Source organism: Euprymna scolopes, chromosome 40 (assembly GCF_053919585.1).
Source record: "Euprymna scolopes isolate OS-2025 chromosome 40, ASM5391958v1, whole genome shotgun sequence".
Taxonomy (NCBI): Eukaryota; Metazoa; Mollusca; class Cephalopoda; order Sepiida; family Sepiolidae; genus Euprymna; species Euprymna scolopes.
In genome coordinates, this window is record NC_136521.1 from 1,448,714 (window position 1) to 1,476,210 (window position 27,497).

Genomic DNA, 27,497 nt, shown 5'->3' on the forward strand with positions numbered 1-27,497 from the left:
TCCATGTCCAATAATTTTCGTTATTTTCATCTTTTGTCACCCTTATGAATCGTCCATGTAGTTGTTTTTCTTCGCAATTTTCTTTCTTTGTATTATACTTTATCTCTCTACTTTTTGCTTTGTCGATATTTCAGCGTCTCTCTGCCATGATTATCATTTCAGTGTTTTGCGTTATGATTTTCCTAATTCCTTTGTTTGTGTCATACACAGTCTTCTATACAAACTTGTTCTCTCCCGCCTTCTTTCCTTTTCACATATAGTTAGTCAGCATCGTCCTTTGAGTATAGTGCATTGTGCATAGTCATGAGTTTCCTAGTCTTCTGATCAAGCTGTCTCAGTTCTTCTTTGGTCCACCCTATGAATACTTCTGAGTACCTTACTAGTAATACTGCCCGTGTATGTATAACTTTTATTAGGTTTACTGCTATATAAGTTTGTTTCTAGAAGTTTTCTTGTTCTCATGAGGTATTCTATTCGAATTCTTTCTTTTATTTCTGTGGCTTTGATAGTATCTGCTTCCAGAACTCCCAAGTGTTTTAGGCGTCTTGTTACTCTAATGCCCTCGTCACCATTTGGTTAGGAAGTTCCATGCCTTCTATTTTCTCCAGTTTCCCTTTTTCTTATAACTAGTAGTGCGCACTTTCCAATAACAAACTCCATTTGGATATCCTGGCTGAAGATCCTCGTAGTGTTTAATTAGTGTCATTAGTCCATTTTCAGTCGTTGCAAAGATTTTCAGGGCGCCCATATACATTACGTGGTGCATTTTTCCTCTTAGAGAACGTGTATCCAGCTTGGTACTTTCTCAGTATATTGTTCAGGAACATAATGTCTATGATAAACAGCAATGGTTATAGAGAGTTTCCTTGATAGATTCCTCTTTGTATGTTGATTTCTGTTATGTGTTGTCCATCAGCTGTCTATTCCAGTCTCCATGTTTTCATTGCATTTTCTATCACGTTAATGATTCTCCTTGGTATTCTATACATTTTTAATCATCCTATTACCCACGTTTGCGAGATCTTGTCGTACGCCTTATTGTAGTCGATCCATGCCACGAGTAATTTCTTTCTTCTTCTTTTTCCCTCATTTAGTATCTTTTGATCTATTTATAGAGTATCATGTGTTCCTCTTCTTACTTCCTGGCATCATTTCTGTTCCTCGGGAAGAAGTCCACGATTATTCAGAGAGTGATAGATTTGTTCCCTCAGTTGTTAGTATTTTCCACAGAGCGGGTAAGCACGTTATAGGCCTATAGTTGCTGGAGCGATTTCTTTCTCTGTGCCCTTCTGTATCAGTGTGGTTCTGCCTTTTGTCATCCAATCTAGTACGTGTGTTTTCCGTATAAATGTTCTCATAAATGTATTTATATATATTATTAATATTTGATTTTTTTCATATTACTAGAATAGTAACGGTAAAGCATCCAAAATTTGTTATTGGAAAAGTGGTATTTTCTACTGGAGAGACATGTATTTTACAGCAGTTTTGTTTTGAAATCTCCGAAACAGCTACATGATAGGCAGCTGATTATCCCCGTTTTCTATTTAACAATGTTAGTTTAGTTTTTTCTTCTTTTTTTCATCCTTATATAGTTAAATTTTCGGACGACAAATATCTTCAAGATATTCTCATATAATTAGGTTCCGCACTGCCTTTAAAGCTCCAGCGTCTCTCACATCTTCGCAATGCTGCACCCCCTTGCTTGTTTTACACGTATTTTCGAATAATTATACTAGTTTACTGTAAATATTGTCTGATAAACTCGATTGACAGCAAAATCCGACACATTCGCACAAATGATTCTAGAAATTTTTCTATTGTACTAGCTTATTTCTATCAATCAGTTGTTTCATGTATTTATTTTTTTACATGATAGTCACCATTTATCAAGGCTTGGAAGCCACTCGGGGATAAGGGTTATTGCGTGTACAGTAATCAATGCGATAATATCGTAGTAATCGTTAGTAATGAAGATTTGATAAAGTGTCTTACTTAAGGGGGCGGTTTATCAGGAAGTTGTTTATATTGACTTGAAACATCCAAGTTGTAGCTAGGTGGGAAACAGGCAAACGGAAAAGAGTTCCACAGGCGTGCAGTTTTAAGAAATAAGCTTTGTTCATGGAATCTACATTTTGATTTAGGCAGAGATAAAGAATGGGGAAAATTATTAACAGTGGTTTCAGCTAGACGGGAGTTTTTTTGTGAAAGATTGGCAAGCTTAGATTGAAGCTCAGACGAGCACTTGCCATGGAAATTTACGATAAAACACACAGGCTCGCAACGTCTCTTCTGTGGGAGAGAGGTTGCAGGGAAGAGAAAAGGGCATCCCCCCACTCAGCCACGAAGTCTATTTTGTACTCTGTCAAGATAGGATAGGCTGTTTGTAGCAGCTCCTGGCCAGATGTGGCAGCAGTACTCAATCCTAGGACGTACTTGGCTTTTATATAGATAGAGAATTGAATCAGCAGTGAGATATCTTTTGGAGCGGTAGAAGTATCCCACGATTTTTTCACCGACCTTGGCAACAGGCTTGATGTTTGCGTTCCATTTCAGGTCAGGAGTAAAGATCAATCCCAGAAGCTTATCAAAACATGGAAACTCCCTAGACAGGAGCCATCCATTTCAATTGATGCAAGAAATGAAATATATTTGTACCAGCATGCAAAAATTTTCAGTGTAACGAGAACAAAAATTCTTGCTGAAAAATACCCTCTGCAAAGTGGAAAATTATCGCCGTAGAAAAGACGATATGATTCCATTTCCGCTTGATTTTTTGTTGCGAACCTACTACTAGTTGGCAATTTGTGTACAAATTCTAAGAGCGATAGGAGGCTTCTATCATGTCTGAAAGTGAAAGGATTTCCAATGAGTAAGATCGAAGATGCACCGCTGTAAAAATCATTCTTTTACTGGTCAAAGTTATCACAACAGAACCATTGCCAGCACGCTCAAAATGCATAACTCGATTCCCAGGAATAACAGGGATGTGCCCAGGTTTATGAAAAAAATGTTCCGGCCACGGTTATGGCCTTTGGTGTTGTTTCAAGTAAGGGGCACATCATGCCACCTCACATTTTCGAAGTCGACTTGAAAGTCAACAACAAAGTGTAACTGAATGTGCTGAAGAGTGTGTTGAAGAGTGATACAGCCAGGTGGCCACTAGCAAACCCTGAGTGTGGCAGCAAGACTCGGCACCGGCCTACAAGTTTAAAGCAGTGCTACAACTTTATACCATTCTCTCACTGGCCCGACCTTAAGCCAATGAACTACTTCGTTTGATCATACATCAAGAACATAACCGGCATGACATCTCACAACACCAAAGCTATACTGATCGCCGCCATCCACCGAGTATTCACCGAGCTCTCACCGCCGCTTGAGGAAAATCATACTCCCAGTTTCGGACTCATATGGAGGCGGTAATTGATGCTGAAAACTACTACATTAAAAAGATGGAAGTTCTATAACATAATCAAGTTTCTTGAATTGATTATTTTCAATAAAACTTTTAAAAAATAAATCTGTAGTGCTCTTTTTCTTTGGCGACACTTATCGTACCATTCTGACGCTTCATCACAGCAGCCTCTAACGTCTAAGTCGGCTTTTGGTGGGCAAATTAAAGTAAAATGAAAAAAAAAATCTGCTTTAATCAGATGAGAAATTTGGTCGTATAAAATTGACGGATGTAATTTCGCACGAAATAATACGCTTGTTTAAATATTCGATATTCAGTATTTATCTATCCAAAGACCGACAGCCAGAAGTAAACGCATTCTATTTTTGGCATTAAAGCTGAGTTAATCAGCGTTCGTTTTAATAAAAAAAAAATAGGGTATAATCAAGATTGCATTTTTATTACGATTTCCGATTTCCGCTGTACGTTTATGATATATATCTTGATAAACTGGGTGTTCAAATCCAGTTAATTCCACAAAAATCACTTATACTTTAGACGTTTGCAACCTTTCCTGCGGCTCGCCCTTCAAGTTCTATATATTTTTTAGATGTCTTTCTAGACGTCTTTCTAGATTCTTTCTAGATGCCTTTCTAGACTATAACACTCTGAATAGAAAAATATCGTGGAAATCAGTACCAGCTAGAATTTTCGGATTCATATGATATAATTATGGGTAGAATTGAAACCGCTATCTTCAGATAATTATCACCCGGCACTGTGGAGAACCAACGCCTCTATCCACTGTGCCGCGGACCCAAAAAGTATTTCAATAAAAAACTAAATATAGTTGTTATTGATACTTAGCAACATAAAATATTAGCCGTCATTTAAACTGTAGTATCTGTTCTTATGCTATACTTATGATTATCTGCCCTTAAGCAATGTATATGTAACCCTATTATACCAAAGTAAATTTTTGCCTACTTCCAGAGTGCCCCTTTTTTGGGGAGCTGGTTTTCCCTAACATTAAAAACGATCTTGTGTCATATATTGCTCTCGGGGGAACCACTCAAATGCTAACTTTCGTTCTTTCTACCGTTTTGAATTAAATATTACACTTTATTAAACAGACAAGCCAGTAGCCAGACGTAGAATCAATGGTTAGAAATAGCTGATCATTCTTAGATCAATTAAACTCTAATAAGAAAATACTTAAACAAAGAGACTTATTTAAGAGCTGCACTTTTAACGTACTTTAACGTACTTAAAAATAAACCATAAAATTAACTGATGTCATCCGAGGAATATTAAATAGTCGGCCTTGGAATGCGCCTCAGCCAATTCGTCATTGGCGTTAACAACTTAATTTAACCAAAGAGTATAAATACAGAGGTGTTCGTATCGTTGTCAGCAAAGACGAAATTGCAGTTGCTCCAAGAATTTCTCTAACTAATCCAGCCATGCCTAACTACACTCTCCATTACTTCAATGGCCGCGGCCGTGCTGAGTGCATGCGTATGATGTTCCATATGGCCGGCGTCAAATACATGGACAAAAGATACGAATTCTCCGACTGGGATCGTTGCAGGAATGGTAAGGAACCTAACTCCTCTCTCTCTCTCTCTCTCTCTCTCTCAATCTCTTTCTATCTTTCTCTTTGTCTCCATTTCTTTCTCTTTATCTAGATTTCTTACTTTCAACATACATAATATTATTTAATGATGTGAATATTTTACTGCAGTTGTACAGGATGTTCATTTGTCGGAAGAGCATTCCTGTTGCATCTGTCTGTAAATATTAAAGTGAATTAAGATATATGTAGACGCAAGGTAGAACATTTTTACGTTTCTGCTGTTAAGATATAGAGTTACACTGGAGAAAAATTTCAACATAAGACCCCTTATATATATGTATATATATATATATATATATATACTCAGATGTAGTAGTAATAAACACACAAACAAAAGAGCTCAATACGTTAGTAGAGCTAAATATGTTTTTTTTTTAATTTTACAATCTACAATTTAACCTCAGTTCATTACAATTCTTTCTACAAAAAGAGGATTCACTTCTTCGTCACGAATTGTAATAGACTGAGTTAATGCTTGAGGTTGTAAAATTAAACAGAAATGAAGTATATATATATATATATATATATATATACACATATATTATTCTTTATGTAAATACAGTCATATCTTGCTACGATATGCAGACCGTTTCGATCATAATACATCTCATCAAGCAAAAATAAAAATTAAAAAATTAAAAATGGTCTTGAATTTTATTCAATATTCAAAATGGCGTAATGGAAATATATTAAATGCATTTGCAGCTTCTTTTCCAATTTTCGGATTTTTATCATGTAAAAACACACTTTATTTCCTTTTTAACGGATTAGTTGTTGCTATTTATTCTGGTGAGTTAAAGGCATAATAGATTCACTGCTTGATATAATAATTAAGTGATTGATTCTGCGCTACGAAACAGATACTGTCAAAAATTGTAACTGTTAACTGAATTAAAGGAATAAATTATAAGATGGTCGATATCATGAATTTTTTAATATAGTTTTTGTCATTTATTCTCTCTATCTCTTCTTTTCTCTCTCTCTCTCTCTCTCTCTCTCTCTCTCTCTCTCTATATATATATATATATATATATATATATATATATATATATATATATATATATTTACCAGTGGTGAAAAAAAAAAAACCGGACTAAAGTGCTCAATGTGTAGTCAGAGCAGTATATAGGAAATTTATTACTGTGAGTCCAGAATGAGTTTACAAATTGTTTCAACTAGAGGAAAATCCTCAAAGAGAGGAAAAATCCAACTAGCATCATCAGAATTAATTCTGATGATGCTAGTTGGATTTTTCCTCTCTTTGAGGATTTTCCTCTAGTTGAAACAATTTGTAAACTCATTCTGGACTCACAGTAATAAATTTCCTATATATATATATATATATATATATATATATATGCTCAAATGTAGAAGAGATAAAAACAAGATGCTGGATATGTTTGTTATTTATTTTAAAACCCTCAAATCTTAGCGAATTATTTATTCTTTATGAAGTATAAAATCTTGCTACGATGTGCAGACCGTTTCGATGATAATACATCTCATCAGGCAAGAAAAATTAAAAAAAAAAAATTAAAAAATGGTCTTGAATTTAATTCCAAATTCAAAATGGAAATATATTCTCCAATTTTTCGGATTTTAATCACGCCAAATCACACTTTATTTCTATTTGACGGATTGATTGTTTCTATTTATTTATTGATTCATTCTTTATGGAGAATAAAATGATGAGGTATATTCGGACTTGAACACGGGATGATTCGCTCTGTAGTCGAATGCTTTACCACAATCAATATCTCCAGCTGTTAATAATTCTGTATTTATTTTGACATCTGGAGACATAGTTTAGTGGTAGAGCATTCGATTACGGATCGAATTATCCCGTGTTTTAGCCCGCGTGCATCTAAACATTTTATTTTAATTAATGAGCTCAATTTATGATAAATAAAGAACTAAAATTCAAAACCGTTTCAAATCATTTGCTCGCTTGCATTATTTAAAACATACATTGACCAGAAGTTACCTTTCTACACCATTCCTCGTCAAACCCAAATATCACCTGACATGACGTTGTAAACAATACAGGAATTTGGTGAACGACATTAACATTATTATTTTTAAATTCTTATTTTTTATCGAATTAGTCCACCGAACAAATTATCCCTAATCATATCTGATAATCAATAAAGTATTGATTCTATTATAATACTTATGCCATCTGCATAAATTAAAATATCATGTTTAAGCGTATTGTACGCCCGGGAAAATCCATTAGTTCAGCTAGTATAGATATATTAAAACAATTAAATTTAATTTAATAAAACAATTAAAACAGAATTTATTTGTCTTAATTTATTATGCATCCAGAGCGCTTTTTGTCATAATTAGACTAGAAAATTTCCATATCAACAACCAATCTCAGTACGATCGTTTCTGAAACGAATCAAGTTTTATTAAAATAAGTGAAGCATGCATGGTCCCATCTGAGTGTACAATTAATGAGGCATAAAAATGACAAAGTTCAAAATTTTCTTCCAAACATCTAGCACAAAAATCCTCAGGGGGAGTAAGATCCTGGTGAAAAGGAACAAACGGTGCAGTTTTAGGCTTTACCATATGTAAATATGAGTTCTGCACCATGTAAAAAAAAGATCTGACTAAGTCCGTCATTTGCCCCCCCCACCCAATTAAGCCCTAAAAGTCTCCAATGCCTTTAAATATTGAAATTTGAGTTCAGCACCATGCAAAACTGCTAAACAGACATACACAGAAACATTTGAACAAATATGGTAAAATAGTTCAAAAATGGAGTGTTTTTATTAGTCCTGAAAGAGTTCCTTGGGCACACTCAAAATTTATCGCGACAAACAAAATTATACAGACATCGGGTATGTACAACTTTTCAGAATGTTTTATAAAAATCCAAGGCATCAATTATTTTTTTAATAAGCACAAAAGTCTCAATTTTAGCCTGTAACCCGAAAAACACACCTAGGAGACAACCGGTGCTTTTCCTGAAAATCCTGTCTGTAAGCTTTTTACTCATATCATGCTTAATGTTTGTGCTAAATTTAAAAAAAAATTCCAAATGTGAGAAAAGTGCTAACAGACGGACCTACGGACGAACGGACGAACGGACCAGGGTGAATTTACAGGTCAACCCTCATTTGTCGGGGGAGCAACAAGTCTCTTTATCAGCACAGGAATTAGACGCTATATATAAAAAAATAATTTATGAATACGGCTAAAGTGAGGATAGATAATAATTCATACAGGAAATGAAATCTCAATGTGTCAGTCTAAGGTCAATGTAATCTTACGCTACCTCAACGTCAGACTACGTCAAACTAGAAGAGTTCAGATTTAAGTTAAACTTATTGTTATTAATTTAAACGTTCTAAAATCCGTTTTTATACTATTTCTCTAAGAATTATCTTTCTAGTAAATATTTATATAAACATGTATTTCAGCTAGGATTTAATTTTTAACAACCAATTTAGCCTAGACTAGCAAGAATGTCTTGCATCGTCCGGCATTGCTTATGCTACAGTAGAATTAATTTACTTAACGAATGAATTACTTATTCATATTTACATTTATTTTTATTTTCTCTTTTCCAGATTTTCCTTGTAATTACTTGCCCTGTCTCCAGATGGACAATGGTGATATGATGCCCGAGACTATGGCAATTTGCAGATATATGGCCCGTGAATACAGTAAGTATATTTTTAATTTAAAAAATATAACATTTGTAGGCGCGGAACAATATATTTTCAAGAATAGTTTGTTTCGAGTAGGTTATCTCCCTTGAGGATTAACTTGTTTCGAAGAGGAAAATAACGTCTGAGCACGAGAGTTGTCTTATGTTGAAGTAACTAGACTCGATTTAGTTCTGAATTTGTCTATGTGCATCTTTTGAGATGGTTGCATTTTGCACTTTCATTAACCATGACAGCATGGGAAATCGCAATCGATATTGGCTCTGATTTATCCTTATTTTCATGGCAAGTGCTCGTCTGAGCTACAATCTATGCCCCCCCTCGCCAAACATTCACAAGAAACACACGTCTAGCTTAAAATACTTTCAATGGTTTCTCTCACATTGTATCTGTGTCTAGACCGAAACGTGGATTACATGTACAGAGCTTCTTTCATAGAACTACTCACCTGTGGCACTCTCTTCCGCTTGTCTGCTTTCCAGCTGACTACAATATGGTCGTCTTCAAGTCCAACGTAAACAAGTTCTTGATGAGTCATTCCCCTTAATTAATCCAATTTACTAAATTTACTCTTCTAACGATTACTATGATATTGTACCTTTGACTATTATACACTCTTTAACCCTTATCCTCGAGTAACCTCTGGGCCTTGATAAGTTATGATTCATCTCTAAAAAAAAGAATAGGATTTGAACCCCTTCTTTTTCTTATGAGGGAATCTCCCCGACGTTCTTTTGTGTCTGTAAGCAATATATTTTGTTGATTCGATGCCTCCGTTCAGTCTTGAAAGATAAAGGTTACCCTTGTAGGGGCAGTTATGCGTGTAATTGTGAGGCAAGGGTCCCGCAATCTCTAACCACACCTCTCCTGAATCGACACTGTTTGGGTCCAGTGGCAAGGAGAAGACCAGGGCGACTTGAAACAATGCCGAGATAAGCGGAGATCACATACAGCACCTGGAAGTCCCAAGTGGTCACCCATTTAGTACTAACCAGGTTCAACGTTGCTTAACTTGGGTATCCAGCGGGAACCGGTGTGCCAACGTGATTAAATATATTTTGTAGACTTAACCTGACGCCATAAATTGTTTCACGCCATAATCACGTAGACATAACGGTTTCCATTAGTTCACCGCAATTAAGCAAGGCATAGTCTAAGCACGTCTTTAATTGGTGATCAGTAAAATACCTATTAACTATGTAAAACAGCTCTGTTGTTATTCAGGAATTGCTTCTAGTCGTCTAGGATTTATTGTCCCTGAACAAGCCGGTTAACATGTATAGATGAGTTTGCTTCACTGTTGCTTCCAAATATATTAAGAAATCAGACAATATCATGGTACAATTGCCGAGCTAGCAATTCATCCTATATCATGTTATTTAGCGCTCTTTTTACAAGAACTCATACGATTCAATTTCATGTAGTTAGTTGGTATTATGTATGGTGGTATTATGTATGATGGTATTATTTATAATCTATAGAAAACCTTCTATTCCATCCGGATCTCACAAATGAAAATGATTGTTAAAATATGATGCCATGTTAAAAAAAGTTTATCTGCCGTTCCTTCTCGTTTCGAAAAAATTTCGAAACGAGAAAGAAACAGGAGTGTGTATCCGTTACATGAACGATGTAATTGTCCAAAATAGTGCTTTATTAGTTGTTTAAGGTAAACATCTTAGGGGTTTTCTGTTTTTGTTTCACTGAATTATAATGGTGTTATAAGTATAATTCGTACTGAAGAAAAATGACAAATTTTCAATTTTTTTTTCAATTTTTACTACGGCATAAATAATACCGCATGAAGAAGGCTGTAGTTACTTGTAACTTTCTGACCGTAATATACTCATGTATATGTAGCGATATATAAATGTTTATGTGAAAAAGAAATTATATATATATGTATCGTTTTTTTACAGATTTCTATCCTAAGAACGCCATGGACATGTTCAGGTGCGACTACATCGCCGATTGCTTCTATGAAATCATGCACGATTACATGAGGTACTACCACTGGAAGAATGGAAACTTTAGGGTAAGTGGATTTTTTAAATTACGAGTATATACTACTTTGATTATATATATCGCATAGTCATTTATTTTCCAAAAATATACCAGAAATACCAATCAGTAAATAAAAACATACTGTTTGAGCTAACCGGGATGGTTGAAGTCTTTAATATTTCGAGAATTATATTTCTTTTTCAAAATGAAAGAGAGAGACTAAAGAATGTCGTTTGAAAGAAAATAGAAAGAAACAGAACCGGAAGACAAATTTTATTAGCTGCATATGGTTTCCTTATCTATTTTCATAACTCTTATTAATGCTCACTTTAAATTACAAGGCGCCTCTCCAACCGCTTATTTCCATGACAAATAACACCTTACCTGAGCATTTTTTCTTTCAATCTCCTGGGCTTTAAATTCACAAGGAATATGAATTTAAATATATGCATGTATGTATGTATGCCTAAAACATTCGACAATATCGGCGGATTTTCACGAGATTGGTATCGATTGGGAGCTGGACCATTTGGACAACAAATATAAAAAAATTGGGCAAAAACATTAATTCCTTCACCCTCACTAGGCACTTTTCTACAGGTAGGGGTGGATTTTTCGCAGATATTTTTTTAAAGTTATCCCTTCTTTGCGATTGAATAGCCTTAATTTACACCAACGGTACTTTCGGGACGGCGACGGGTGCACTAGCAAAGACGTAACGCTTTTTTTATCACGTTCTTTTCCTCCTTCGCAGTACGGGTTCGAGCCTGCCTGCCTAATACCACTGTTTTATTTCCTCACCCCCCCCAAACACCGAGAAATACCGGACACCCACACTAGTATAATTATAAGTAATACTATTTTTTTATTTCTTATTATATTTTATATATACTAATCATATATATATATATGAGTGTACTTTCTATACATTATAATTAAACACCTGAAAACGATTAACTAAAATAATCCAAGGGTCTAGCACGCCTGTAATTGGAATTATTGATATATACCTATGATCAAGCAACGCTGTATAAGGAAACCAACCACATAAGTGATCCCAAACGATAACTAATTAATTATAAGTAAGGCGAGTAAAAAAAATGTATATATTATTGTCATTTTCACTTTTTTGTTAAGTATTTTTTTAACTTATGATTTGGTTTAATTTTAGCGAATAAGAAATCAGTGTTTAAATTCAAGCCAGATAACGGCACTCATTAAATCCACAATAATGACTTTATATCGATCTTTCTACTAAGATTGTTATATGTTGTATTAAATCTGCTGATTATATACTCGGAATTAAGGTTAATATGGTGATTATATCAGCAAGTTCCCGCTAGATTGCAGACTGTTATTCGGAGGTTTGAAATGATTGAAAATAGAATTAATATACCAAAAACATCTATTTTATTTATTAAAATATGCCATATATATGCATATATATATATATATATATATATATATATATATATATATATATATGTGTGTGTGTGTGTGTGTGTGTGTGTGTGTAAGAGAAAGAAAATTAACATTGTAAGTTTAAATTTACAATCAAAATTCATTGTTCGACTGTATTCTCCAACGAATATTGTAAATTTCAACTTACTGTTTTAATTTTCTTTCTCTTATAATAAGCGTTACTCACTATTGCGTATTGAGCTTTTTTATTCAATTCAGAGTAAATTATCTATATATACATACTGGTATTTATATTAGAGTGAAGTTTACCATTGCGCATATCAGGTAAACACTATTGTTTCTCCAAGCCTCGAGACTGAAATATTTTTAACGAACTAATATTTACTTTTCCATGAAGAGTTTCATTTATGCTATTTTTCTTTTTTTTTCCAGTACAACATGAACGATTACGGTTTTGGTGGTGAGAATATGTGCAGTAACTACGACGTAAGTGATATTTTATTCTCTCCATATCATTACACCAACACGCTAAAGAACATCATGTTCGTACGTACGTTATCACCTTTCGAAGCTTTCTCCTTATTCTAACCTCAAATCTTTTCCCTTGCCCTAACCATAAAACCCTACGCGTTACCCTAAATCCTAACTCCTGACCAGTAGCCTACCTTTATCCCCAAACCCTAAAACAATCACACACTCTCTAAACTCTAACGCCTAACCCTAACCCTAATCCCCAAACCCTAAAACTCTTGTGAATAAAGAAAAACGAAGAAAATAATACATCAGTACAATATATAAAAATACATTTATTCTCAAAAGTTTGACTTTGTTTATTTTAGAACGAAAAAAATGTTGAAAATTCAAAAATCGTTATTGGGTTCTGAAGAGTGAGATATTTTGAAACGTCATATAAACGTAATTGACATTCGATTTGGTATAAATATGCCCGGTATATCTCAAATTTGCATGTGTAACTGAAATTAAATTAGTGTATTTTTTGTTTATCTAATTTATAATAATATATTATATAATAATACATTACTATTATTTTTAAATAGTGTACTTACAATAATTTACAATAAAGAAAAAAACGTTCACGGCCATATAACTTGGTTTATTTCTTTTTTATCTCTCTACATCGTGGGTATAATATTTTCATTATTTTCATTATATATATATATATATATATATATATATATATATATATTTACCAACACAATATATACAGGGTGACCGCCCCCACCAAAAAAAAAAAAAAAGCTAAATGGAGGCCATCTAGAATATATGCTGTATAACGGAGAGAAAAATGACAAATACCCTAGAGTTGTGATTTTTGAATATAATAAACTAGTTATCACCAAAGTTTGATTTCATTCGGACAAAATGCTAAGAAACGGGCCTAAATATAGTTGGGCTCCTTTTTTTTGGGGGGGGACACCATTTATTTATATATATATATAAGTCGCAGCAATACGTTAGGTGGTGTAACATTCCTACTTTTTCGTATTATACCCCTTTATCAAGAAAAAAAAATGAATCACTCTGTAGAAGTTTCATGTTTGTGTCAGGAGTTGAAAGCCGCTAATACAAATGGGTTACCAAGTAAAACATGTTCAAACACTTTTTGAAAAAAAAAAAATGATGTTCTCTAGGGCGACTTTTACAATTGGAATGCGTGTTAATTTCTAAAATTTTCGTTTCGCATGTAAATGACAACCTCTCTAATTTCTGAAGTATCTAACCATGAATGTGTGATTCTTGAGTTGACTGCATTACAATTTTACTGTGTCATGGATATCAATCCAATTATTCATGTGTAGCGAGAACTGCTCGGCACTTCCCGGCTGCACAATATTTAAAAATATATTTTAATTGACGCAGAATTTATAATTATTATTAGAGACTCAATTTTCTATTGAATATTATATTGTACCTAATATATAGTAATTATTTCCAAAGATTAAAAAAAAAAAAGATTTGAGGCTCATCGGCTAGACTCGAAACCTTAACATCTAACCCTAGAGCAGCGTTCCCTTACATTCCTGCTATCGACAAATACATAAGAAAACAAAATTAAATCAAACTACTTCAAACTCTGAATAAAATTGCGCATGCACCAAAGTAATAGAAATATGTCGGCAAGTTGAAGTAAATATTTTGCATTTCACTTTGCCGACATATAATCGTACGCATTATTTATCCATCCAAACAAAGATGTTACTCGTTATAAACCATCCTTGGTGTATGATTACTAGGGATGTGACAACAGAATATTCTTTTCATACTTTGAACTCTCAAGTACATATCCGACACAGTAAGACACAGTCAATCAACCGAGAGCCATATCAGTGTATATAAAAACATAAGATATTAACGGATATATACTCAAGAATCAAAACAATAAAAAAATATGCTGTTGTCACAGACCTAATGATTACTAGGGCTATGATAACAGCATATCTTTTCATTGTTTGGACTTTCGAGTATATATCCGACACAGACATAATTAATCAACTGAGAACCACACCACTCCACATAAAAACATATAAGAAATCAATATATATATATCAATATATATATATATATATATCTGTGACAACAGCATATTTTTTTATTGTTTTGATTCTTGAGTATATATCCGTTAATATCTTATGTTTTTATATACACTGATATGGCTCTCGGTTGATTGACTGTGTCTTACTGTGTCGGATATGTACTTGAGAGTTCAAAGTGTGAAAAGAATATTCTGTTGTAATTATTGTTGTAATAATTATATATATATATATATATATATATATATAATTATTTTTTTACTATAATAAAAAAATACCTACATACACTAGTGTTTCATCCTTTCGGGATTCTTCAGTGCAGGGTGTCACGATTACTACTAGTCGAACGATTCGAACCCCGCGACATCTCTGGCTCGATTAGCGGAGGGCGTATCCATTCGGCTACCATTAACCGTGTGAAATAGCGTTGAATTTTAAACATTTTAATTTAAATGATCATTACGTCAGACAGACAGTGATCAAATCGTTATACGATGATCTACGCATAAGAGCTAAATTGACCGACTTTTAATTCAACTGAAAGTGCTCAACGATAAGAAACGAATTTCTTAAAGGGGCTGTCATAATTATTTTTTTACTATAATAATTAAATACCTACAGACACTAGTGTTTCATCCTACCTACAGACACTAGTGTTTCATATATATATATATATATATATATATATATATATATATATATATATATATATATATATATATACTTGAAAATCAAAACAAGGAAAAGAATATGCTGTTGTCACATCCCTAATGATTTCTATTTCCTGTTAATTCCAATGTTATGTGACTAGTAGTTTAATTGTTTATCCAGTGAATATTTCCACACAAACATACATCATTTTACTGTTTTATTCATATAGATTTCTCTTTTTTCCAGAACTACATGTACTGGAGATATATGAACACCTTCAACCGCGTTATGCCCTTCATGGAAAGGTGTCTATGTATGCGCAACGGCGGAAGCCAATGGTTCATGGGTGACCAGGTAAGTTTGAACGTCTTATATCAATCATGGGATTGATTATAAAAGTTGAATCGAGTGTGTACATATCTTACACATATATGTATACCTGCTTTACACATGTCACTTATATCTAAACTAGCACGGGTATCTGGCGTTGCCTGGGTTATATAAAAACATGACATTGCATCTTACTACACTTACTTAATGATTTTTGCTTTAATTAAATTATTTTTACTGTGCAATAATTTATATCTGTTTGAAAAAATCTACTTATGTCTGCGAACAGCTACGGATTCGAAAAAAGTATAAAGCAGTTGCGATAAAAAATATTTCTGATTTACATAAGTAATAGGCACGCTTTTAATAGTAATCTGATCTCTAAATCTACCTCCAGCAAAATAAATCGGCGATAAAAAAAATCGAAATAAGAAAAGTGATGTTTCTTTTAATTTAATTAAATATTACAAAAGAAAAAAAATTAAAATATATTTTAACCTTTTTTGAATGAAAATGCTTACTGAAATAAACATTTTCAAAAATATGTATACAATAAAAAAAAGAACAAAAAAAGAACGTCCGCCGTAAGGCGGGTATGAATGCAAAAACTAATAGTTATGAGACAACCTTTCTACCCATTCGGCTACGGTAAGGATCATAACATGAGGTTGCAAATTTATGTATTTAACGTATCCGAGCAATAAACGGTTCACAAATACGAAGTTGCTGAAATCGTTTAGCCAAGACGAGTCCCCCCCGCGGTATACTTGGCCCTGGAGGCAAAGATCAAAGTGTATTTTCTGTTATATATCGAGGGATCTAGTCGTTTTCCTTTTTTCTCCAAATTAAAAAACGACATTGCGCCTAATTTGCTTGGTGAGGAAGCGAATAAATACAAAATAACCCAATCAAATTTTGCAGTCGTTAAATTAAAAAAAAAATCTGAATTTACGATATTGCACGTCCGAGAAATCGATCCTGGTTACTCTTATGCTTTTTTTTACTTTTAGCTGGACATACACACCTACAAAAACACAGCACACAGACAACTGAGACTTATATTATAGACTAGCAGGTGGTATCCATCGTTGCCCGGTCGTAAAATTCGATTAAATATGATATTTTAATTTATAGAAATTTCGTATATATTATAAACGTGTCAATTAAAAAAAAAATGGGACTTTAGTGCCCTTAGCCAGAATTGAAGCCGAAAGCAAAATTTGTAAGCAAAAAATCGATATAGCCAGCCAGACAAATGATAGCAGAGATAAAACACGAATATGTAGCTAAACACATTTCTAACCTAATTTTTCGGCAGTTTAATCGAAAAATAAAACGTATTAAAAGCTGCCTCACTCTAGAAAGATTTGTTTAAGTAAAGTTGAGAATTTTCTGATCGTAAAATACGCTTTAATATGATATTTTGATTAATGCAGATTTCGTAATTATTACTGTATTATATTGGACTCAATACATAGTGATTATTTAAAAAATAAAAAAAAACGAATCATACAAAAATGTTTAGCTTACGGTTTACTATTTTCTTTGATATAAAGGCGTTAGCTATGAAAACCTGTTCGCTGTAAGAGTAAAAATTAAAACATGAACAAATAGCTACTATGTTACGCATACATAGGCAAAATGCTGTCATTTGACCTTCACTCTTTTGTACCGATTTTCCAGGTTTAAATCCAAATATAAAGTTTAGCATCGGTTCGAATATTCTATATATTAAGATTCATGTCTGCAGATCAAAAACTGACAGAGGAGTATGGTAGGATTTTTTTTAAAAACAAATATATAAACGCATACATAGATATATATTTAAAGAGGTTTGTGTTTACTATAACCTTTTTACGCAAATATTATGCAAATGTCAATCATGCAGAATATCTGCATGAATATAATTACACGTAATAGTTAATTAAAGATGATCATCCTATGAGAAACTGAAAAAAAACTAATAGGGTATAAACGAAAATAAATGTTTAAAAGAATATGCAAATTAGCTTAATCTTTTGCAGATGAATGCAATTCCACAATCTATCTATGACAAAGTTGTAATATTTTAAATACACAGAAAAAAGGTACGCCTATTTTCTTCTTCCGTTCCGGCAGATACTGCAATCAAAGTTATATGTGGCGGCAACGCCACATATCATTCTTTTGCTCTTAGGCAATCAGGTTAATGTAGGGGAAACCCTTCATACCAGTTGTTATAGTCCAGTTCCCTCTTCTGGGAACTGCCCCCCTCCCCTCACTCTCCACATTAAAAAAAACGTCTTGCGCCTAATTTGCTCAGTGGGGAAGCAAATAAATAACTAAACAGAAAAAAAGGCTTGCTTTTTTTTCTGTTGTTCTCAGCCTACGGGCTAGGAGCAAAGTGTAGTATCTGTTCTGATGCTTCAAGTTAAGTTAAATTAATTGGACCTTTGTCAATGTTGGGGAAATCTTCATATTGAGACAATTACTATTTTTGGATACTGCCAGGATTCCCCCTTTTTGCTCTATTGTAGGGGAGCTGGGTTTCCCCCACATTAAAAACGATCTTGTGTCACATTTGCTTTCAGAGGGGAAACAAATAAATACTTATATAGAAAAAAAGGAGTTTATTATGAATATTAATACAAAAACAACAACACATTTATAGCAATATATAAATACACACACACACACACACACACACACACACATATATATATATATACATATATATATAGTCACCCACATACAGTACTGTTTCGCAGCTCATCAGTGCGGCTAGACAGGCAACTACCTCAAGCCAGGATTGAAACTCGAGCGTCTGTACGACAGTCAAGGCACTTAACCACTACGTTGTTGGTGGCTGCTGCGTGAGTTGTGAGTTTAACGATGTTTTGACATCGTCCGAACTACCTCTGCTCGATTTGTTTACACAAAGAGCATCGCTTATACGCTAATGGTAATTCATGTATCACTTCTCAATATGCTCAACTCAAGATAAGGAGCATTATAGTCATCCACATACAGTACTGTTTCGCTGTTTCACAGCTCATCAGTTCGGCTAGACAGGCAACTACCTCAAGCCAGGATTAAAACCCAACCGTCTGTACGACAGTCAAGGATCCTAACCACTACGCTATTGGCGGCTGCTGCGTGAGTCATGAGTTTTACGATGTTTTGACATCGTCCGAACTAGAGAGATTTATAACCAGACAAACCCATATATACATGTATGTATGTTTAGGCATTTTTTAATCTTTTCTTATCCTTTCTTAGTACTATTTTCACATACTACTGTTTACATTTTCTTTTTTTTTTTCAGATGATGTGGTGCGACATGATGTTCTATTGTTGCATGGAAAACATGTACAGGGACTTCCCCAACATGTTCAGCAGCTACCCCAAGATGATGGGTCTGTACAACCGCTTTGCTAGTCACCCTAAGATCTGCAGTTACCTTAAGAGCCGCTGCAACACCATGTGGTAGACGTCAAGACAGAAGCAAATCTTTGTTGACGATTCTATTCTTTCCTTGATATATAAAAAATGAAAATAAAAATCTGAAGAGGAAATCGATGTTTTAAAAGAACTTAACATTTTAGAGTAAATAAATAAAACACATTACAAATATAATTTCTATTTGGTCTTTTCTTTCTTAAATATCTATAATATAAATCTCACCAGACTGCTTAAATGTATGCATATATGCATGCATGTATGTATGTATGTATGTATGTATGTATGTATATATGTATGCATGTATGTATGTCTGCCTAAATCTTTCGAGACCGGCGACGGATTTTCACGAGACTGGTATCGTTTTGAAGCTCCACTCCTCGGATGACAAATATCGACAAATTTGCCAAAAACATTAATTGCCTCATACTCAACTGGGCAGTTTTCTACAGGGAGGGGTCGCTTTTGTCGCAAATATTTTCGAAAGTCATCCTCTCTCTTCGATTGCGTAAAAGTGTTTGGCAATGGGCGCATCAGCAAACGCATCACACTTTTTATCACGTTCTTTTTCTACTTCGCGTTACGGGTTTGAGTCTGCCTACTACCACTTATTTATTTATACACACCTCGAAACGCCGGTAAACGTTGGTCTCCCAGGCTAGTATATATATAAATATATATATATATATATATATATATATATATATATATATATATATATATATATATATATATATATATATATATACAGTGATGATCATATTTATTGGCACGGTAAAATAAAAGTTGAATTTTGTCTAATAGATTCTAAAAAAGGGATTAAATTAAAGAAAATAACAAAGTATATTATGTATTTTTAACTGGCCTTTCCGATGCAGCAATCGGATTTTAGAAAAAATAAATAACAAAGGAATAACAAACATAATTGCAAAAAACCCTTGTTCAAAATTATTGGCACGATTTATTTAATAATCAATTGTATAGCCTTTGGCCTTGATTACCTTCCTCAGTCGCTTTTCATAGTTTACAACCAAGTTGTTGCAATCTTCAGTAGTAATTTTAGCCCACTCTTCCTGACAATAATCCTCCAATTGAATAAGATTCTTAGGCTTCCTTTGCATTACCCTCAATTTTAATGTTCTCCATAAATTTTCAATTGGATTAAGGTCTGGGCTTTGTGATGGCCACTCCAAAACATTAATATGATTGTCCTCAAGCCATTTCTTAGTCAGTTTAGCCGAATGCTTTGGGTCATTATCTTGCATGAACCACCAACGACGACGAAGTGAGAGCTCTTTAGCAGAGTCTTTCAGGTTTTCATCCAATATTTTAACATAATCTTCCTTTTTTATGCTACCTGTGACCTTAACAAGTCGCCCTGGTCCAGAGGCAGCAAAGGATCCCCAAAACATCAAACTGCCTCCACCGTGCTTCACTGTGGGTATGGTGTTCTTAGGCAGGAAAGGTTCGCCAGATTTTCTGTAAATATAAGACACTTTATTATGGCCAAATAACTCTATTTTCGTTTCGTCAGTCCATAGAACACGTTTCCAGAATGCAACATCTTTATCAATATGACGTTTTGCAAAGGCTAGCCTTGCTTTCAGGTGCATAGGCTTCAATAAGGGACTCTTTCTCGGACGACATGCTTTTAAACCAGCTCTCTTCAAAACTCTACCAACTGTATGTCGAGATACATTCACTCCAGAGGTGCTCTGTTCATCAACGATCTCCCCAACAGAGATCCTTGGGTTTTGTTTTACTTGTCGAACAATTTTCCGTTCATCTCTTGGGGAAAGAATCCTTTTTCTCCCTCTACACTCTAAACTCATAACGTGGCCTTGCGATTTGAACTTGTTTATTATGGCTCTAACAGTGGATTTGGGAAGGTTTTGCTTCTTTGAAATCTTATAATAGCCCTCCCCATTGGTATGGCATGCTACAACAAGCTTCATGACGTCTTCGCTGTGTTCCTTAGTTTTAACCATGGCGATTGAAAATTATAATTTAGTCACTTATAATAGTTTAAATAAATCGCTATCTAAAAATTATCTGAAAAAAATTATTCACTGAATTAGCGTTAAACAAGCATAATATGGCTATAAAAAAGTTCAGAAAGCACGTAAACCGGAAATTGATTGATATTATACTGATACTAAAAGAAAAACAAAGCCGTGCCAATAATTGTGAACAAGGGTTTTTTGCAATTATGTTTGTTGTTCCTTTGTTATTTATTTTTTCTAAAATCCGATTGCTGCATCGGAAAGGCCAGTTAAAAATACATAATATACTTTGTTATTTTCTTTAATTTAATCCCTTTTTTAGAATTTATTAGACAAAATTTAACTTTTATTTTACCGTGCCAATAAATATGATCATCACTGTATATATAGCTTTAAGTAAAAGGAAAAGAGAAAGATCAATTCCATAAAAGCTACTTAGCACCTTCTCTGCTCTTCTTATGAGAAGCGTTAGGCTTCGAAATGCCCTGGCATAAAGAGTCCCGTCTATCCCCCAAATTTTTCCTGTATTCCACAATTAAATAAAGGATCCACTCTATATCTACCTATATATAGTTTTGTGTCTTCATTTCATACTTATCTCTTATTATATATATATATATATATATATATATATATATATGCATATATCTAAGATTTTTATGGGTACATAATTTTATAACACATTTAAAGAACACAGAAAGTAGTGCCATAATTAATTTCCGAGGGTTTATATTTTTTTGTATAGTTTAAACTTAAACCATAAAAAAAGATTTCGAAAAGAAGACATAAATACATTTCTAAAGTATATTTCTCCTAAGCAAAATTAGATAAAAGGGATAACTTAGGGGTGGGGCAGAAAATAGAAACCTATCGAGACGTCTTTCAGCCAACCGTTTTCAAGATTAACGTTGGCAACAGAGGAGAACACATCGTTTATAAACGTGGTCAAAAGACCATAAATTAATAGCGAGGGTAAAAAAAAAGAAAGGAAATCGCAGCGAATACCCATCAGTTCTAAATTATGAGTATACTTTCTTTGCTTACACAGAGATGGTTGGCGCAAATAAATGGATACTGCTTCGAGAATTTTTAAGTAAGTTCTCAAGCGCGCTCTGTGTAAAACCGAGAAAGTTTTATCCGTGTATCCGTCAGTGCCAATTTTACACTATAATAAATGTTCACCAATGGCCGATTTTTTTTACCTGCGCTATTAATTTATGGTTTATCTATCTATCTATCTATCTATCTATCTATCTATCTATCTATCTATCTCTATCTCTCACTCTCTCTCTCTCTCTCTCTCTATATATATATATATTTATATATATATATATAATATAAAGCTGAATGTGTGTGTGTCTGGTCAAGAATAGGCTCCTATATAGTTGACTATTATAGAAAACTGATCACATATAATGATAGATGTTTCGAGACACAGTAATGGGTAGTTTGATATGGCAGAACGGTGGTTCATTAAAATTGAGGGGCCTGCGTTCACGCCTGGTCTACAAAATATGGAAATAAAAATTTTTTTTAAAAAATCGTTTACAAGTGTTTTTGATATAGATCTACATAAGAATACTTTGATAAGTATGTTTTAACTTTAATTGGGATGGTATAATAAAATTGTGGAGTCTGCGAAATATGTCACAATGTTTAACAAGGTTTTTTAATATAGATCTACAGAATATTGTGATAAGTGTTTCAGTGTGAACAGGTATGGTATAATAAATTATGGGGTTTATCTATTTTATTTTTACTTTCATTATATTTTGCTTCGGTTTTGATACCCCCAAATTCGAAGCTATCTCTTTACACCCCTTGCTTTTCATAACCCATCATACTTTCATAAATCAGAGTCCATTTTCTGTAGGCTGTTTTTGAACCCAGACAACGACGGGTACTTTTGCTAGTCTCTCTCTCTCTCTCTCTATATATATATATATATATATATATATACATATATATACATATATATATATATATATATATATATATATATATATATATACAAAAAGCTCGGTATGTGTACATGTTTATATATCTATTTGTACCAAATCAAGATAAAGTACATTAGGTACCTTAAAACGGCTGTGCAAAGAACATGGATTTCCTCTAACGTACCTGAAAATTATTCACGCTTTAGACTATCCTGTATTTATACAAACCAGTACGTAGCTCATTCATGAAGTATCGTTGCCACATCTAGGATGGTGTATCCACCACTCTTCTCTCCAACTTACACAGTGCCCCAAAACCAGTCTACAATCTAATAGACTCTGAATTATAAAGCAAGCTCTAACCCTCTGTCCCATCGCCACAGTGTGGTATATCTGCGCCTGTTTTACAAGTATTTTAATGGTATGTAGTCTTACGAACTCATTACAGTTGAACCCCATCCATGTATATACTCTCGACGAACCCACTTAGTAGCAATACCTTACCTGTTTTAATGTAAAGGTTCCGTAGATGCCAGAAAGACCTCTATTTAAATAGTTCTTCAATCTGACTGCTAGGCTTTGGAATTTCGCCCTGCTTTTATCTTCTCTAACTGTACTGAACGTAGAATTTGTGTATTCATTTTGCGGACTGGTTTCTTAATAGTTGTTTTATAACATTTCGGCTTACTTCATATTTTTATTCGTGACGGGATAAGAATGGTAATTCTTGTAACTGCATCCCTAGTAATTGTTGTTGTTTCATAATTGTTGTTGTTTCACTCCGTTTTTGACCAACTAAACGTCTGATCTGCTTTGTGTAGGATTGAAACCGCTGACTTCAGAAAATGCTCACTTAAAATTCAATGTTTCGCTCCACTGTCCCAAAGGACCCGAAGGGCGATCTCGGTTGGATTGTATTTTTTAAATTACATTTTTCACCCCAAACAAGACACATTGCCACTATCGTGTAGGGGCTACTATCAGGGGCAACAACTACTGGGGCACTATGTTGGGATTTTGGCAGCAAGATGTCGGTTCATGTTACACTTGAACTTCTGCATGTCAGTAGAGTTGGGGAAGCCGGGACCTGGAATGGACTTCCAGAGTTAAGCGGTTCTGGGGAAGAAACTACTGGAGTAGAAAGATCTTCTACATCTAGGGATCTCTATTGTGTGGGGGTGGGATTTAGCTGCCTGTCGGGTTTGTCGAGGGTGTCAACCTCGTGGGGGCACAAGTATCCGCAGTTCGTCAGAACATTCATCATTAAAATACTTGTAGAACAAGTAGAGGGATGCAACGTTTCGTCGATGGGACAGAGGCTGAAGCTTAGATGCCAGTTCAGGGCCTATTAGGTTGGTTACTCTCTTTTAAATTTTGTCTAGGAGCGAGAGACTAGCGGCAGATGCACCAGCCCAAATGTGCCAGCACTACTCTATACATGGGCGAATGGTGGCCTTATAGAGGTACAGAATACTTTCAGGTGTCAGTAGTTTTATAGCACAGTAGAGAGAACCTACCGTCTTCGCAGCAGCCCTGGCAATGTTTTCAGTATAATTGTTCCAACTCATGTTTCCTGTGAACGTTAAATCCAATTCTTGAGACCTTATCTAGTCTTCCATTGTCGTGTCCGTATCGAATGATATTTTTTTCAGATTCTGTGCCAATATATGCTAAGACTAAATAGAAAGAAACTATAGAAAGCAGACAATGTAGCACTAACGTTACTAATGTTCCAACCATGATGGGATCGAATGTTCAACCCACGAGGAAGGGTATTATTGGTCATGGAAATCGGTGGTTTAGAAGGATTTATGATTGTTAAACTGTTATTATCAATTTATGATCTCATTCTGATATATAAGCTATCCCTGGTTACGCCGGTAAGTTGGAAAGTTGCTGTAGTTGAGCTCGACAGTGACACCTGAAATCTGATTCAGTTCGTGTGAAAGAAAACATTAAAAGAGAAAAATAGAGAAGATATGAACGATAGATAGAAATAGATGTTTTCGCGCGCATGCAAGCAGTTTAGCTTCCGGTTTCGGGCAGAGCAAACGTGCCGGGCGAGAAGGGAAAATCCGTCGAGGAAAAAGAAAACAAACAAAAAAAAAGAAGTGAGTCGAAAATGCGTTCACTCGTAGACAAATAACGTAATCAATGCCATTACATTTTCGTCAGATATTCATTTTACAGCATCGTCCAGGTACGGGAAGAATCGTTCAGAGAAGACTAAGATAAAGAAAAAGTATAGTGACTTAATCATTGTATAAGCGTTGTCGCGGCTCTTCAATTAAACATGTATACACACACACACACACACACACACATATATATATATATATTTATATATGTATATATATATATATCAGAATATATATATATATAAGTATATTTGGGCAGTACTTTTCCTTTATGCAAGTTTCATTGAAAAGCAGAGCCATTTTTTTCTTTTTGGCGCGGTAGTTTCCCAACTTTCTGTTGGAGTATGAAACGAAATTTGCCGTGTTCGCGAAGGTTTTCTTCTTCCATAATCGTCCTGGGGCGAGTGATGAAAAATAAAAATAAAACATGAAAAATGATGTAGTTAATTGAATAGAAAGACGAGTAAAATCGTTTAAAATACTTAAAAGCATCTAAGCGTAGCATCCGCTTCCTATTGAGTCCACTTAATGGCTAGTATTTAATGCGGATTTACAGGGCTACAATGATTGGGAGGCGCACGTCAGGCATACAGAATGTTCGGAAATTAGCCCGCCAAAATGAAAAAAATAATGGATTGTAAGAGAAACAAACAAGCGTTGTCGCGGCTCTTCAATGAAACATGTATACACACACACACACACACACACACACACACACACACACACACATATATATATATATATATATATATATATATATATTTATATATGTATATATATATATATACGCCAGAGGTAAAACAACCACATACGCATACATAGACACGTAATAAGAGACATGCGTATTATTATTATTATTATTATTATTATTATTATTATTATTATTATTAATAATAATAATAATAATAAGAAGAAGAAGAAGAAGAAGAAGAAGAAGAAGACCCAATAACAAAAGGCAAAATCTCCTTAAACGTAATAATTCTGCTAGAATCGAAATGTCGTTTTTCATAGTTTCTGCTGTTGCCTTATATATTTGTAAATTTGTTTCTCTATCATGACTATTAGAGAGCATTTTCTCATAAGCAAATATACTTATATCGGACACAATTTCATCAGTAAGATCTTCCATGGCTAATAGTGTTAATCGACGATTGTTTTTCAAGGTATTTCTAACAGAAATAAAATTAACTACGACAGGTCGACTAACGCTTAGTTTATAAAGAACGATTTATTTGAAGGCAGAATATTACTTTAAGGCACGAGCGAGAAAAAGAGGCGAATATAATTATATAATTGTGCTTTTAACATATATTTCTGCATGTTACGTACTGGTGTATTAAGAGGAGTCTTAGGAGCGTCTTAGTGAGATATCTAGAGACAGGGTACTTATAAAGAGAGAGACAATTATGCAATAACCTATATCTATCAGGTATAACTGTACTCCATATCAAATGTTCTCTTGTCTCTATACTAAGCATATCTAATCTTTCAGTCTTACTAAATGTCCGGTTTGGGCACCAAATCAGAATTTCTAATAGAAAGTAGATCATACTCTAACACTTTATCCTAATCCTAAACCTACTAAACCATATCTAACCATACATTCCTAAACCTACTAAACCATATCTAACCATACATTGCTAAACTTACAAAACTATATCTAACCATACATCAACTCGACTCTCTCGATCCAATACTGTAGCAAATTTAACTGCTTCCACTGCATGAATTTTTACGTATACCCTCTCTCAGTATAAATGAAAATGGACAGCATAATAATGCCCTTTTTAAACCACACTTGAGGAGTGAAAATCTTCTGTAGAAGCTAACCTAAATGCCCGATTTTCCAGGAGATATTAACCTAAATAACCAATAAATATTAACTACCCATGCGGGGTCGCAGAAATACCTGGATTAGTACCCAGGCGCGGGGCGAACCCCCTCGGAGCTGATGGACCCGTAGGTCTTCCCGGGCCATCCGTCTAGGAGAAGGAAAACTCTGAAACTAAACCTAGGGGAGGGAGGTCTCTTCAGTCCTGGACGACAACCTTCCTAGAGCTGGTGACTCAAACAAATCACCGGTTGGCAAACCTAAACTGCTTAAGGAGGAGATAGACTCTGTCTATCGCTCGGCTTTCATACTCCTTCTTTGCCTATTGGCCAGGCGTAGAGGTACTATCACAGGGACTCGCTTGAATCACCCAGTGGTTGACCTTGTTTCCTGACTAGGGTAATGAACGCCGCTTTTCCCCACTCCTGCCACATCCCATCCCCCTAAACTGGACACAGTGGGGTGCTTCAGTGCC

General features: G+C 34.4%; 1 protein-coding gene across 1 annotated transcript; it reads left to right on the forward strand.

Moving 5' to 3' along the window:
* Nucleotides 1-4,778: 4,778 nt before the first annotated feature.
* LOC145265684 (S-crystallin SL20-1-like) lies at nt 4,779-19,287 on the forward strand. Its single transcript, XM_080121744.1, has 6 exons — nt 4,779-4,993; nt 8,615-8,710; nt 10,633-10,748; nt 12,572-12,625; nt 15,589-15,696; nt 18,977-19,287. The coding sequence occupies exons 1-6, from the start codon at nt 4,861-4,863 to the stop codon at nt 19,139-19,141; spliced, it is 672 nt and encodes a 223-aa protein (XP_079977870.1). The 5' UTR covers nt 4,779-4,860; the 3' UTR covers nt 19,142-19,287.
* Nucleotides 19,288-27,497: the final 8,210 nt, after the last annotated feature.

Bases quoted from the DNA above. Each gene is read 5' to 3' on its own strand.
- LOC145265684 (XM_080121744.1), top strand. From the start codon at position 4,861: ATGCCTAACTACACTCTCCATTACTTCAATGGCCGCGGCCGTGCTGAG. The intron at 4,994-8,614 runs GTAAGGAACCTA...TCTCTTTTCCAG, and splicing joins CTGGGATCGTTGCAGGAATG to ATTTTCCTTGTAATTACTTG. The intron at 10,749-12,571 runs GTAAGTGGATTT...TTTTTTTTCCAG, and splicing joins GGAAGAATGGAAACTTTAGG to TACAACATGAACGATTACGG.